The 16,423-nt window shown below is 32.2% G+C and overlaps 1 protein-coding gene across 1 annotated transcript; it reads left to right on the top strand.

Annotated features, from left to right (window-relative positions):
* Positions 1-898: 898 nt before the first annotated feature.
* Positions 899-14,511, top strand: LOC132159762 (tetratricopeptide repeat protein 39C). The gene is made up of 15 exons (XM_059569362.1): positions 899-1,289; positions 1,387-1,569; positions 2,677-2,725; positions 6,033-6,161; positions 6,247-6,361; positions 7,442-7,808; positions 8,621-8,789; positions 9,606-9,699; positions 9,873-9,980; positions 10,071-10,180; positions 11,849-11,972; positions 12,046-12,143; positions 12,391-12,495; positions 13,481-13,519; positions 13,599-14,511. The coding sequence occupies exons 2-15, from the start codon at positions 1,430-1,432 to the stop codon at positions 13,686-13,688; spliced, it is 1,737 nt and encodes a 578-aa protein (XP_059425345.1). The 5' UTR covers positions 899-1,289; positions 1,387-1,429; the 3' UTR covers positions 13,689-14,511.
* Positions 14,512-16,423: the final 1,912 nt, after the last annotated feature.

The following is a 16,423-nucleotide window of genomic DNA, read 5'->3' as shown; positions in this document are numbered from 1 at the left end:
GTAACGTGCTAGGTTATCCCTAATTTTTGCAAGCAAATCTATTTTTTGAATGACTCATTTGTTTTCTTCTTTCATACACTTTCTAACATAATATTTGAACAATTTTAGTTTTAAAAATCAGTACAGAAATAGCAGTTTCTAATAAGACTTTTAATAAGAAATAAGACATAATATTAAGATCTTTTGACTATGAAAGTTTGTTTCCGCTACAGAATATAAAAAATAGAAAAGGTAACCATTACTTTCAATCTCGTAATTCTCAATTCAGATTTTTTGAGAATTGAGATTTTATATAAGTGTGCAATTGTGAGAAGAAAAGTTTCAACTGTAAGATGTAAACATAAAATGTCATAATCTATTTAAGTTTTACATTTTTTGTTACGAAACAAATATTGTGGGGATATAAACTCAGAATTTTAAGTGAAAAAAGACTGAACTGTGAGACAAAAAAAAGTCGCAATTACCCTTTTTTATTTTGTTGACATGACATGCAAGAAAAAATAAATAAATTCTGCGCACGATTTACTAATTTGTTCCCTCAATTTACAAAAACATGCACATGATTACTATCGCGTTCCCTCGATTCACTATTGCATTCGCTCGATTCGAGGGAATGAATTAGTAAATTGTGCGCACAATTTATAAATCGAGTGAACGTAATAGTAAATCGAGGGAACACTACGGTATAGTAATCGTGTGCACATTTTAGTACATTGAGGGAACGAATTAGTAAATCATGCACACGATTTAGCCTTATATTGTTTCCTGCATGTCATGTGAGGGGCTCCACACTTGTGAGTAAATCGGTCGAAAAGTACTTGCTTCGCCTCATACTGGCATAGCGAACCAATCGATGAACGGATCTTTTTGTGAATCGATTCAAAAGATTCGACTCACGATGAATCCAAATCCCGACTGCTAAGGCCAGGCAAGCTCCAGCCTGCAAGGGTTAATGTTGGTAACGTATTCGTGTCCTGGTTTTTACAGTCAAAAGGAAGATGCCAAGCCTCTGTTTGAAAGCAGAATCGGCTCTAGCACCTATAGCCCCTCGGTGAAGTGAATGACAAGCGGATACGGGACAAAAACGTCACTGCTCTGTCGCTCCTTTAACATTGCGTAACGCGTGATGCTGGCATGCAAACAGACAGCTGATATTTCATAGCTACCGGGCGGCCTGATGGAGGGGACAATATCGGATCTGAAAACATCTTAGCAGAGCATTTCGGACACGGAAGGGATCAAAATAACGTATATCCAGACGATTTCCTCCAGCAGTCGGCAGTGCATTGGTGAGTGAGGGAAAGATCTGTTTATTTCGCTCTGCACGACGCAGCGCGTTTCGCTCGCGCAAACCAACCCGACTGTTCTTCTGCGGTTTATTTACAGAAGAACGAGTTTTTTTCTGCGCATAAAGGAGTAAACCGAGAGGATGGCAGGCCCTGACTCCCCGCAGCAGCAGGTTGAAGAGAAAGCCGAGCAGATAGACGACGCCGAGCTGGCGTTTCAGGGCATCAATATGCTGCTCAACAATGGCTTCAAAGAGAGCGACGAGCTCTTCAGGAGATACCGGTAACATCACTGTGCATCGACGCTTTTACAGGAATATTATAAAATGGGAGGTTTTGTTTACATAAACGGGAGCCACATAATTTGACCTCGCTGCGTTTATTTCTGTTGCATAACATGAAGTCAAATCTTCCTTTATTTACTGCTTGTTTTCTGTTTCTGCTGGCATCATTTGTGTCTCATTACATTAAAAGAGTAACTTTAATATTTTATCATTTATTTGTGACCCTGGACCACAAAACTAGTTTTTTGTTAAATTGAGATTTATACATCACCTGAAAGCTGAATAAATAAGCTTTTCATTGAAGCATGGTTTGTTATGACAGGACAATACGTGGCTGAGATACAACTACTTGAAAATCTGGAATCTGAGGGTGCAAAAACATCCAAATATCGGGGAAATCGCATTTCAAGTTGTCCAAATGAAGTTTTTAACAATGCATATTAGCCTACAAATCAAAAATAAAGTTTTGATTTATTTAGGGTGGGAAATGTACAAATTATCTTCACAGAACATTATCTTTAATATGCTAATCGTTTTAGGCATAAAATCAAAATCAAAATTTTGACCCACAATGTATTATTGGCTGCTACAAATACACCTGTGCTACTTATGACTGGCTTTGAGGTCCAGATTCACATTTCATATAAACACATGGATATTATATTGTGCATTATATGTGATTCGAGAGATACAACCCAGTGGAAAGTCTTTTTTCCCTTTTTTTATTTAAAACCGATGACTAATAGTTATTAAAATGACTTTTTTTTCTTTTAAAACACATATGTTGCATTAAACCGAAGAAACATGATATCAATTAATACGCGAAGCCTGAGGATTTCTATATTTGAGAAGAAACCGCGTCTCCAGACATTCTTAAGGATACAGATATTCATGGATATTAAGTTTAATGCTATTAGGAGCTTAGCGCTTTGGCTTTAAATGTGGATAATTCCTTGTTTAATGCCAAATATAATCTTATGAGCAGGCATGCACAGAGTTATGAATCATTCACACAGCTGTATTAAATTATTTAATATATAAATTTTGTCTGGATTATGTTTTTATGTCATAGTGCCATATCCCATGATTCCCTCTTCTGTCCGCAGGAGCCACAGTCCACTGATGAGCTTCGGTGCCAGTTTTGTCAGTTTCTTGGTAAGTTAATCGTGGTTTAATTGTTTTTCGTTAGTACTTCTAGTATGTTTGACAGAGGAACAGCTTCTTAGAGAACTGAAAGTGTTTCTGCAGTTCATAAAACTCCTTTTAGGGTTTGAATTTACGTCTGTACTTGCCCATGACGTTAGGCACCGAGCCGATTTCAACGCTACCTCCTAGAACTTTATTTATTGGGGCAAGTAAACTCTTGTTTAACAGAGACATGCTGGAGACACACACACGGCTGCGGTGGTAACATCAGCTAGTAGCTCGAGACAGCTTTCTTGTGTGATTAGTTTGACATCAGCCCATCATTTCTAGTCCATCTCTGTTATCTCTGTTATGTGACACAGTCAGCAAATGCTCTCATTTGCACTCGAGCCGCAGTCCTGTTTCCTGCAGCGCTGCGCTCCTTTCATCCTGGCCATTAATAGGAGAAAGAGATGACAGGAAGTGAAACACTGGCGAGAAAGAGACGGGATAGAGATGTTTAGAACAGCAAATCAGTTTCTATATTTTTGTGAGATATTTTCCTTTCAAGTGAATTTGTTTTATTTTTATTTTATATTTATTTTGTATTTTATAGGAGATTAGCAAGTGTATTTTACAGAATAGCCATTTTTTCAATGTTTTTTTCTATATTTTTATTTTTTAATAATATTACAGTTGTATTTATTTATTTTTAATTGAATAGAAGAATAGCAAGTATTTTTTATTTTATTCTACATTTGTATTATATTTAATAAAATAGGTGAGATTAAATTGTATGGTTATTTTATTTTATGTGACAAAATAAAATGTTATTTTATGAATAAACAAATAAAAAAGTATGAATAAAATAAATAACAAAAATCCCACTTCTGGAAAATTATTCTATAAAAATTCTAACAGTTTTTACAAAATGGCTATTCTCCTATAAAATACAATTTCACAACATGAAAAAAAACCTTGTAAAAATGTAGAATAAAATTAAAAAACACTTGCTATTCTATTATATCAAACAAACAATAAAATAAACTATCATTTTATCCTTTAAAAATGCAGAATAAAAAAAAATCAAAATATATTTACAATATATATATTTTTACATTTATTCTACATTTTTAAAGGATAATTATTCCCTGGAGTGAAACTGCTTATTTTATTTTCTAGGAGAATTATTAGGGAATTTAAAATAATAATTTTTACTAGGGTAGGATATTTAAGGGAAGTTTTATTTTATTGGTATTCATTTTATTTATTTTTTTTTTCATTTTAAATTTGCTTATTTTTAAAGCATTTTTTCCCATGAAGTGAAAATGTATTTTATTTTATTTTAGTGCCTTTAATGTAATAACAGTAATGTGTGGACCAGCAAATAGCACACTATTTCTGCAGCATACAGAATGTGAAAGTGCTTACTACGCGTGGAATACCCGAAAGGCAAACTGTTTATTCTTGTGTAATAAGTACTGTTTCACATTCTATTTTAAAGAAAATAGTAGGAGGTGTTCAGTTTAAGCAGTGCAGCATGCAGTATACTGTCCAAACAGCCTGAGTCTCTCATCAAGAGTTGAGGAACAGACGTTCTCATAACCTCTTATGTCAAAGCTGGTGGCCCTCTATGATGTCGCTCGGGCCCTCGGTGGGAATTCAGACAGCAGAGGAGGGATCTGTGGCATGAGAAATGCTAGTCAGCACTAATGTGCCTCCAACAAAGAAGTATTACTTTACCAAAAGACCTTCAGAAGCGTCTGGGCACTAGTGTAGTTGCCATGGTTTAGCTTTAGTGAATAATAGACAGCTTACACTATAAGAATTTGGTGTAATACAGAAGATAATTACATTGTGCAACAATGATAGCCATTGTTGAGTATGAAAGGCTCAAAGTGCCTTTAGTGCTAGAAACATTTGTTGAGGGACTGAGGAACTCATGCAACTATTACAGAAGGTTCAAATGCTCTCTGATGCTCCAGAAGGAAAAACCATGCAATAAGAGCTGGGGGTGAAAACTTTTGAACAGAATGAAGATGTGCACATTTTTCTTAATATCATTTTTTTTTTTTAATTTAGTACTGCTTCTCAGAGGCTACAGAAGATAGTTACATGTTTCCCAGAAGACAAAATAAGTCAAATTTACCCTGATCGCCAAAATTCAAAAGTTTTCACCCCCGTCTCTTAATGCATGCTTTTTCCTTCTGGAGCATCAGAGAACATTTGAATCTTCTTTACGTGAAATATCTCATTCAGGTCAGTACTAAATAAACAATAACATGCGTTTATAATGAACATTTTGCAGATTCTGAAACGGAGATGTAAACTTTTGACCTTATAAACTCTATGGGGCTGCACCATATATTGAAATAAAATTTAAATTGCAATATGGTTGCAATTTTAAAAAAGTAAATTAAAAAAAATGGTTTCGGAGTGAAGTGCAACATCTGTTCACATTGTTTATTTATTTATTACAATAATATAAGTTAATTTCATATTTAGTTTGTAATGATCACAATAAAACTGTAGCTTTATTATTTTATAGTCCAGTTGAATTGGTCCAGAAAAAAAAAATCTGAGTTTCAGAGTGACTTGTGGCACTATTCATTAACCTCATTATTTTTATTAAATATTATATTTTAAATATTATATATATTTTTTTATTTTTACAGAACAACAATAATATTACAGTATATTGAATGCATTATTTAATATGTTAATTAAGTAATAATAGTATTTTTTATTAATAAAATACTATTATTTTATTATTCCGATATTTTGATTTGTATTTTATTTAAATAATAACAACATAATAATAAATATAATTTAAAACAATTTTTATTATTTTATAGTCCGTTTTGAATTGTTGAAAAAAAAAAAAAGTGTGGCACTATTCAATATTTAAATTGTAATAATTTTACAGTACAATAATATTACAGTATATTTCATTTATTCCTTTGTACTTTAAATAATAATCACAGGAAAATACTATACTCTACTATATAACTACTACTATCCTATATAAATATATATAAACTTTGTTCAACTTGTGGTTAGTGAAAGACATTTATTTGGTTCGTGTGACTGATAACACCCAAAATTTTCACGTTTTCTCGTAATTGTTCAGACTTTAAAGAATGGTTCAAACTCCCAGAAGTATAACATCATTTTTCTGCTTTTTTGTTATTACGTTTATTTCTCAACAAAATCCTACAATGATTCATTCTTTCCAAATATAGCTATTCAGCTCTTCTGGTTAAATGTGTTTTTCATATTGTCAAAACAATGTAATTTTTTTCAGTATCGTGCAGCTCTAATATTGATGTGATCATAGAATGCCATGATGACATTCGAGGAGGAGAAAATGCAGATGGCCAGCGATGACTTGAGAACTACTGAAAAGCTTTGCGAGAGCGACAACGCCGGCGTCATCGAGACCATCCGCAACAAAATCAAGAAGAGCGTGAGTTTGTTTGTACGAGTGTGTGGCAGCAGGACGCACTGAACCTGTCTTCACATTAACACTTTGGTTTTTCTCTTTGTCCCAGATGGACTCGCAGAGATCAGGAGTGGAGATTGTGGATGGTCTTCAAAGACAGATCATCGTGGCTGACTGCCAGGTTTATCTCGCCGTGCTGTGCTTCGTCAAACAGGAAATCTCAGGTCTAGTCTACCTTCTACAGACCAGACTGAAACTTTATATGCCTCATTTGTTTGCCACTGTGTTGGGGGGAGGAAACAAACTTGATATTATTATGATATTATTATTATTAAATATTAGGGGAGAGAAGTTCAGGTGTGATGTCATGTTTACTTTTTTCAATTTCTTTTTCAATTCCCCACAGAACATTAAGCATTGTAATTTCTAATTTTATTAATTTGAAATTTTCTCAATTTATTTGTAGTTTTATCATTATTATTATTATTTTATTTTACTAATTTTAATTAACCTTTTCTTTTAAATATGATTGAATTTCTTAAATGTTATATTTGTATTTTAAATAGTTAATTAATAATAAAGTAATCATAATGCATTTAGTATTCATGATATTATGACAATTATTATTATTTTTATTTACTTTCTTACTGTACGTATACAAAAATTTGGAGTATTTAAAATTATTCAGCTTTTCACCAAAAATAATAAAAGGCTTAATCATGCAGTTATTTTTTTTTTTTTTTTTCTTAATTTTATATTTTTGTGTATAATGTTTGTGTATAATGGAATTCCTGTAGTTTAATATTTTTATTAAAAAAAAATTATCATTTTAAATATATTTTTATTAAAGTGTATACAAATTTAGATTTTTAAAATAATATTGAAAGACACAATCATCATGTTTTTATGATATGAAAATGAAAATAATAAAAATATGATTTTTTGCATTTCAATTTTAAAATTATTAAAAATTATTAAAGTTTGCACAAATTTGAATTACTACTTTTTTTTTAGCTTGACACCAAAAATATTAAGCAGTTAACCATGCAGTTTTTATTTGCTTTTCAATTTCATTGTATATAATAGATCTTCTTTAATCTTATATTTGTATTTGAGAGTTAACATATTTTATATATTAATAGTAATATATTTTTTACTTGCATTTAACTTTATTAATCGAAGTATACACAAGTTTGAATTATTTAAAATGTTTCAGCTTGTCATTAAAAATATTAAAAAGACTCTATCATGCTAGTTTGAACATTTTCTTTCATTTAAAGTCATTGTGACCTGTCGCCCCTCAGCATACATCAAAGGAGGCTGGATCCTCCGCAAGGCCTGGAAAATGTTCAACAAATGCTACAGTGACATCAGCCAGCTGCAGGAAGCCTGTCGCCGCCGCTCCTCCGACCAGCAGGGGGCGCTGACCTCTGATCAGGCCAACCACAACACCTCAGCCCGGAGCGGCGGCCGGGTAACAGAAGAGGTTCTGGACCGCCTGAAAGGTTCGGTCAGCTTCGGCTATGGGCTCTTTCACTTGTGTATTTCGATGGTGCCTCCACACCTGCTCAAGATCGTCAACCTGCTGGGCTTCCCTGGAGACCGTCACCAAGGTCTGGCCTCATTAGCATACGCCAGCGAGAGCAAGGATATGAAAGCGCCGCTCGCCACGTAAGCAGACGTTTTTTTGTTTCTCGCACGTCATTCTGGCATTTGACATGATTTTCTCACTGCTGATGTGAGAACAAACCACATGTCCAACTGGTTTCACACTGGGTTACATAATTGATGGCATCTGAAAGGTCACAATTAGAAATAAAAGGCATTGGATGGAAAGGTCATGTGAGCATGTGCAAGCAAATGCTAACACCGTTGTGCTTTAAAAGACCTTTAGGCATTTAATCACAAGGTTGTTGGTTCGAATCCCATGGTGAGCAGGAATTTTTCTAATGTGAAACTGTTCAGCTGCAAGCTGGTTAAGACTAACGGCGTGTGCACACCAAAAGCTAATTCAATTATTTGCATGAGTAGATTACATACAAAGTCAATGCAAAGATGTGAATCGACACGAATGACACAATCGTCTCAAATGAGCAATATACTGCTTTTTTTTTATTTTATTTTTTAGCAATTTCAGTCTGACAATCAGGGGTTATGGTGTGTGCATCATCAAACGTAAAGCGAATATGCTCATCGCTCTCTTTGGACACATTGTTCTCGGCAGTCGCTTGCCAGAGGCTGACAGATTGTGCAGCAGCTCTAATAATAGAGATGAATTTAAGCGTACTTAATCCAGCCCGGGACAAAACGCTCCCAATTTGTTCATCAAATGGAAAGATGCATTTTTTTTTCATTTTTATTTTTTTATCAGTGCTGCTTTAGAAGTTTGTACACAGCAAATATATAACCAAGCACAACTAATAAGCATGGAAACTGTGTTATTTTCTGTATCTTTGCCGCCTTTTCTCTGGTTTCTCTCTCAGTTTGGCTCTTTTGTGGTACCACACCGTGGTGCAGCCCTTCTTTGCTCTGGACGGCTCTGACTCACGTGCCGGGCTCCTGGAGGCCAAAGCCATTCTGCAGAAGAAGGCAATGGTTTACCCAAACTCCTCTCTCTTCATCTTCTTCAAGGGACGGGTGCAGAGATTAGAGGTGGGTATTTTACCATACAGTATCACACTGACGGTGAAATGAAACCAGAGCAGATGCTTGGTGCTTGATAACCGACTGGTGTGATTAAATCATTGAAATAATAGTGCAGTCTATGCTTTGCTGATACTATGCAACAACCACAATGACTTTCCTCATGTAGCGGGTGTGTTAGAAGCAATAACCATTAATATCAGTCATCTCCAATACAAATTATACACTGACGACAATGTGTAATTTATATCACACTAGAGGAAAAACAAATGCTATGCTGGATGTCATACAGGATGACAGTGTTTCATGTGTCCCGGCTTGAACCAGGACACAGCAACATGAGAATGAAAAAAAAGATGATATATTACAGTTTAACAAAATAACAACATATTTATGCAATTTATTAATTATGCAATTTATTAATATAATTTGTGTGTGTGTGTGTGTGTGTTTGTGTGTGTGTATGTATGTATGTATGTATGTATGTATATATATATATATATATATATAATTTTAATAAACTCTTGTATACTCAAATATTACAATATAATATGAACAGTGTTTATTGCAATGTTAAATATTGATTATAAGTATATATTAATAATTTGTATATAATGTAATGTTTATAAATTTTGCTTATAACTTCTAAATATTTTTTATACACACACACACACACCTATATAAATATATATATACACACTTACATATATATACACAAATAATTTGTATGTAATAAATTACAAAAAATTTAATTTATATGTAAAAATACACTTAAAAAATAATGTGTATATTATACATTATAATTAATCTGTTTTTCTTTTGCAGTGCCAAATCAACAGTGCACTGGCATCATTTCAGGATGCTCTGGAGTTCGCCTCAGACCAAAGAGAGATTCAACATGTGTGCCTCTATGAAATTGGTACAAATCTGCAGTTGTTGTCTTTTTAGTAAAGTCATTTATTAAATATTCGTTCCGGCTTGATTGAATTTTGGCCTGGCAATAAGAGAGAGTTATGCAGTTAATCGTTTACTTTCCAACAAATTGAACAATTCAGTGCATGCTGTATGATTTCATTTGTTCTGGATTTGCAGGCTGGTGCAGCATGATAGAGATGAACTTTGAAGATGCCTACAGGTCTTTTGAGCGGCTGAAGAATGAATCCCGATGGTCACAGTGTTACTATGCTTACCTCACCGGAGGTCAGATTATGATCTAATCTGCCTCAAACTCTTTTTAACGTCTCTTTAAAATGATCGTTTTATTAATACCTTTTACATCTCAACCCAAAGTATGTCAGGGGGCTGCTGGTGACCTAGAGGGAGCCAAAGCTGTTTTCCGAGATGTCCAGAAGCTTTTTAAACGCAAGAACAATCAGATTGAGCAGTTTGCACTGAAAAGAGTGAGTTATCCAAAAATATATATTCATTATAATGCATTTTTTGTAGTTCTGATTTCAAATTTTCAATTAAACTCAAAATTACTATAATTTAAACACATAAATTATATATATATATATATATATATATATATATATATATATATATATATATATATATATATATATATATATATATATATATATATATATTGTAGTTATAATAATTTATAATATACAAATAAATTATTTTAATGTTAATGTAAATATGGAATTTCTATGCCATTTTTATTTATCTATTATATTAGTAATACTAATTTATATTTTTTTATTTTTTGAAGTATTGCATTTGTTTCTTTATAATTTTAACTCATAACTATAATTTATAGATGCTACATTTTATATATATATATATATATATATATATATATATATATAAAATCGTTTGACAGCACTAATATATATATTTTGTTTACATATTTTTGTTTACATAATATATGTATGTGTAATGTGTGGGTATATATATATATTCTGTATATATAAATACACATGCATGTATATATTTCACATATATATAAAAATTTTATGTTTATATATTGAATATAATTATTTATAATATAAATTGAATATGTATATAAATATATACATGTAAATATTTTGCGATTGCGATTTTGCGATGCGATTAATCATTTGACAGCACTAATACATATATATGTGTGTGTGTTATGTATATATATATATATATTTTAGTACAGACCAAAAGTTTGGACACACCTTCTCATTCAAAGAGTTTTCTTTATTTTCATGACTATGAAAATAGTAGATTCACACTGAAGGCATCAAAACTATGAATTAACACATGTGGAATTATATACATAACAAAAAAGTGTGAAACAACTGAAAATATGTCATATTGTAGGTTCTTCAAAGTAGCCACCTTTTGCTTTGATTACTGCTTTGCACACTCTTGGCTTTCTCTTGATGAGCTTCAAGAGGTAGTCACCTGAAATGGTCTTCCAACAGTCTTGAAGGAGTTCCCCGAGAGATGCTTAGCACTTGTTGGCCCTTTTGCCTTCTGTCTATGGTCCAGCTCACCCCTAAACCATCTCGATTGGGTTCAGGTCCGGTGACTGTGGAGGCCAGGTCATCTGGCGCAGCACCCCATCACTCTCCTTCTTGCTCAAATAGCCCTTGATGCCTTCAGTGTGAATCTGCAATTTCATAGTCATGAAAATAAAGAAAACTCTTTGAATGAGAAGGTGTGTCCAAACTTTTGGTCTGTACTGTATATATGTGTGTGTGTGTGTGTGTGTGTGTGTATATATATATATATATATTAATATATATATACTAATATATATATATATATTAATATATATATACTAATATATATATATATTAATATAGAAATTTGTTTTTATAACTTGTAATACATATATAGTTATTATAATTTATAACACAAAATAATTAAATATTTAGTTCATTTTTAATTTTTACCTTTTCTAAAAACTACCATTAATAAATAATACCTTTTATTTTATACGTACATAACTACAAATTATAGAGAAATTTGTATTTGTAATTTGGAATATACAACTGATTACTTCACATTAATAATGCCAACATATTACATTTCTAAACCGTTTTATTTTTACTGGTCAAGCTTTTCTTCTGCTTTGTTTGTGTCTCCAGGCAGAGAGGCTGAGGAAAGTGTCCCTGGCGCGAGAGCTGTGCATTCTGGGTGTTGTGGAGGTGCTGTACTTATGGAAAGCTCTCCCAAACTGCTCTTCCTCCAAACTCCAGCTCATGAACCAAGGTAAAGAGCGGTGTGATGAAATGTGTGCTATCGTTCAGCTGGTATTATAATGCTGATCTGATGCTGTATCCAGTGCTACAGGGGCTGGATGAGCAGTCGAGCCTGGGCCTCAGACACCTGCTGCTTGGTGCCATTCAGAAATGTCTTGGGAATATTAAAGATGCTGTTCAGGTTTGTTCAATCTCATCAGGTGGTTGAAAACTCATTATGGGCGCAAACTAATGTGGTTTACCTGTAGAAGTCTTAAAGGGACAGTAACAGTAGAACAAGTACAGTATACAAATCGATTTCTGAAGGTGGCAAAATGTGTAACATTTATGTTTTGGACCATGTTTCAAGATGAAAACACGTTTCAGATTGCTGTGTTTTTATCCTCTCTCTCAATGTATACTGTGTTTAAGATGGATTGTGTTTGTAGTCGTTCCAGCTGGCAGCGCAGGATGAATACGGCCGTCTGAATAACAGTTATGTGCAGCCCTATTCCTGTTATGAGCTGGGCTGTGTGTTACTGGCTAAACCTGAGGTAACTCACACTCACAGTCCCTTTATTCTCAGATTTAAGGCACTGTATTGAAATATTTATTCATTCATCGCTTTATGTGAATCCCAACTCTTTAAATTCAGTTCAAACGGTCTTTTAGAAACCTTTGCATGGTTGTGTGTTAGAGTTTATTCTGAAAATACCATTGCAAGGATAAACATGTGGAATTACCAAACTTTACTCCATAACTTAGGTTAAAAAAATTACTTTGGAGCCAGTGGTGGTAGTAATAATAATAATAATAATTAGTATTTAAATAGAACAGAAAGTTTGTTAAATGAAATGGAGATTGATATGTTGATTATAAATATATATTTTAAAATTATTTAGTATGTTTAATATTCTGTATTGTAACTTATAATATACAAAAATTAAATTATTTGTATAGTATTATTCATATAATGACAAATAGTTAATAATATGAATGTCTATGTAGTATTTTCTAATCATTTATTCATTTGACGTTTAATTAGTTTACTTTTAATTCCATTCATGAGTTTGTTTTAGTTTAAATATGAATTTTAAATATAAATTAAATAATATATAAAGTATATATGAACTCATAAATATCATTTATATATTATATACATATTATATATTATACATTAATATATCTGTGTATATATACTGTATATACAAACACAATATACATATATTTTTTTTAATTGTATTTTTTTTTACATAATTTATGCTTATATAAATACAGTGAATTTATCAACCATATTATTTATTTATAAGTATTATTTTTTAGTATTTAAAATTAATATTTTTAAATAATTTATTAATTTGTGATAAAAAAAAATTCAAAAAATATAGTATAATTATATTAAAATAAACAGAGACTGATATTGTGCATTGTGTTTATTGGATTTTTTTATTACTATTATTTGATAACTAAGCACATTTTTTAATACTTGAATTGTTTTTCTATCTTTTAAATTCATCAAACTTTTTTTTCCCTCCTAAGACCCTGAGTAAAGGAAGATCATTGCTGCTTCAGGCCAAGGTAAGCGCGTGATACATCAGTGCTTTAGTTTCGTGAGTGCAGCAGTAAATTCAGCTGAGATGGTTACCTCTGCTTGCAGGAGAACTACTCCGGCTACGACTTCGAGAACAGGCTGCACGTCCGCATCCATTCGGCCCTCGCATCCATAAAGGAAGTGGTCCCTCACTGACCCGTCCGTCCCGCCTCAGAAGAGCTCCTGTCCAGCACTTTTTGAAGCGAAAGCCATTTGAAGTAATCCTGCTTTTCTGGGGGGAGAAAGTGAGAGTCAGCAGATTTCAGGTGTTCGCCAATATTTTCCACTTATAGAACTGAAAAGGTTCACTCTTCATGTAGCTGTTGGTCGCAGTGATCTAATCTAATCAAATCTAATTTTCACCTTCACATTTACATCCAGTTTGTGTGTTCAGGACTGATCTAGAGAAGCTTTTCCCAGAGCTTGCGCTATCATACCAAACACATTAGCATGGCATAGAACTCCACATTAGATAACATTAATACATAAAAATGAAATATATATTGTGTAACCCTTTATCTCAAAGAAATAAGAGTGTCCAAACTTACCTTTAACTACCTGTGTGTCAAATCAAGATTGTTTGCGTTTGGCGAGGTGGCTGACCGACATCAATGGCGATGCTATTTCAAAAATAGTTTAATGATAATTATTTTCAAGTCTTATTTGCTTAAAATGTGTTCAGTTAATGATACTAAAGCTGATTTATTTATAATTTGGTAACACTTTATTTTACAGTGTCCTTGTTACTTTCAATTGTATTTACAGTCAATTTTGCATAATTACATGCAACTAACCCTAAACCAAATTTTAAGTTTTGATTAATATTACTCATTACTTAATTACACCGTAACAAGAACACTTTCTAATCAAGTGTGACTATATAATGTGTTTTTTATTATTACACGTATTTTTCTTTATTATTAACATATATCATTTTCAGTAAAAATATTAAATTGGTGTTTTAAATGATAAAATAATAAATTATTTTCTTAACTTGAATTTGGAGGCAATTGTATGAATATGCATTTCAAGTAAACCATAAATGTTAATATTTTTTAAGAATATTCTATATAATAAACATTAATTATATTTTATATATAATTTTCAGTAAAATTATTACATTTTGCATAGAGATAGATAGCTTCATATAATCATATTTTTACGTTGTTATATTTTTACTGAAAATGTTATATAAAATTTAATATTTGAATTTCTTTGTTGTTGGTTTTTTTTTTTTTTTATAACTGCAAAGTACCACATTTTTTAAGCAAGCCAAACTGATAAAATATTGGATATTGAATCAGTCTAATATATCGGTCTGTAACTAGTCTAGTTATGACACTTTTGCAGGTTAAAACGCATTGCATTCAAAGTTATCTGTTTTTACTGTATGTATTGCAAAGTTCCATTTTAACACTAAACCATGTGTTCCCTTTGTAATACGTCAGGGGATATAGAACATATTTCATCGGTTATTCTGTGTATTACGATTGAGAAAAGCAGCATGACTTTGGTCCTCATGTCCTCTGTTGGTCAGCAGATATTTTTTTGAAGTAAAAACCATGAACTGTACAACTACCTACTGGTTTTCCTTCAGGGCCAGAGGAGGTCATTTAATTTTGGAACTTGTTTTTGACGAGCCATATGTTGTATTTGCTTTTTTGTGCCAGATGTTCTGTAATAATATTTTTGCCCAGGCTTATCATTTGTAGACTTTTAACAGCGCATCAGTATCTCCTTTTGATAACGTCGCCTCTGAATAACTTGAATTAATTTAAGCTGGTGTATATATTGTGAAATTGTTGTGAAACTTGCACCTTCTTATTTTCTCGGCTCATAGCTGTAACGTTAATTTGCTACTGTACATGATTCCCTCTGGTCTCTCTGTCAGTAACTCCAGAGGCTAAAAAAAACATGTCTTCACTGTGAAATGTGTCAATATTGGATGTTCAGGGTATTTATACCTTGTGAAGACAACAGAATTAGGAATTTAAATAATAAAATACCGAAACTTGCCATTAAACTTTGTATGTGAGTTCAGTGTTCACCGAATTATGATGGTTTGCAGAACTCAGATGGTAAGTTTTATTTTCTGAAGTAAAAAGAGGATAAATCTTTAACAAGGTGGATAGGTGAGAATGTGTGAATTTTTTTTTTTTTTTCAGCATATTTTGAATATATTTTTGATAGCGTACACAGTGGGAATGTTCCAACTTAAGAAATGTTAATTTTTAAGCCAATGAACAGAAAACAAAACGGACTCAGACTTGAGCCTTGGGGGACACCCAAAATATACCATTGTTAAAAAAAAAAAATTATATTATTATAAATTATTATAAATTATTGCTAATACACTGATAAATCCTTAAATTTAAATTAACTTAGATTACCATATTTCGAGTTGAGAATCATTTACTCATCAGTCAAGTCATTGCGTGTTTTCTCTCAAATTTTTGCAATGCCAGATTTGTGAATGAATCACACATTTGATCTAATAATGGTCCAACGGGTTAGCAAAATATTTGATTCTTTAGGACGGATAACAAAAACGGATTAAAAAAAGGCGCTGGATGAAGTGGATATTTACCTTGAGTTCAATGGAGGAAACAAAACTTTCAAATGTCTATCGCCTGCTAACAACGAAGTGGCACTTTATTGCATGTTCAGTGTGTGAATGACTTAACAGGTAAAGGGCATTTATTTACATTCATATCTAAAACCTATATTTATTAAAACCTATATATATATATATATATATAAGGACAAACTTTTAATTATATGACAATCATGTTTTCATTATGCACTGCTGTTTTACTTACGTCTTGTTTTTGTCGTGCTGTGGTAACTAATTTGTGCATGCGCACAACGATCTCTATAAATTCGGACTAGAA

The sequence above is a fragment of the Carassius carassius genome, chromosome 16 (assembly GCF_963082965.1).
Source record: "Carassius carassius chromosome 16, fCarCar2.1, whole genome shotgun sequence".
Lineage (NCBI taxonomy): Eukaryota > Metazoa > Chordata > Actinopteri > Cypriniformes > Cyprinidae > Carassius > Carassius carassius.
Note: the sequence above shows the minus strand (reverse complement) of the source record. Positions and strands in the feature narration are given on the sequence as shown.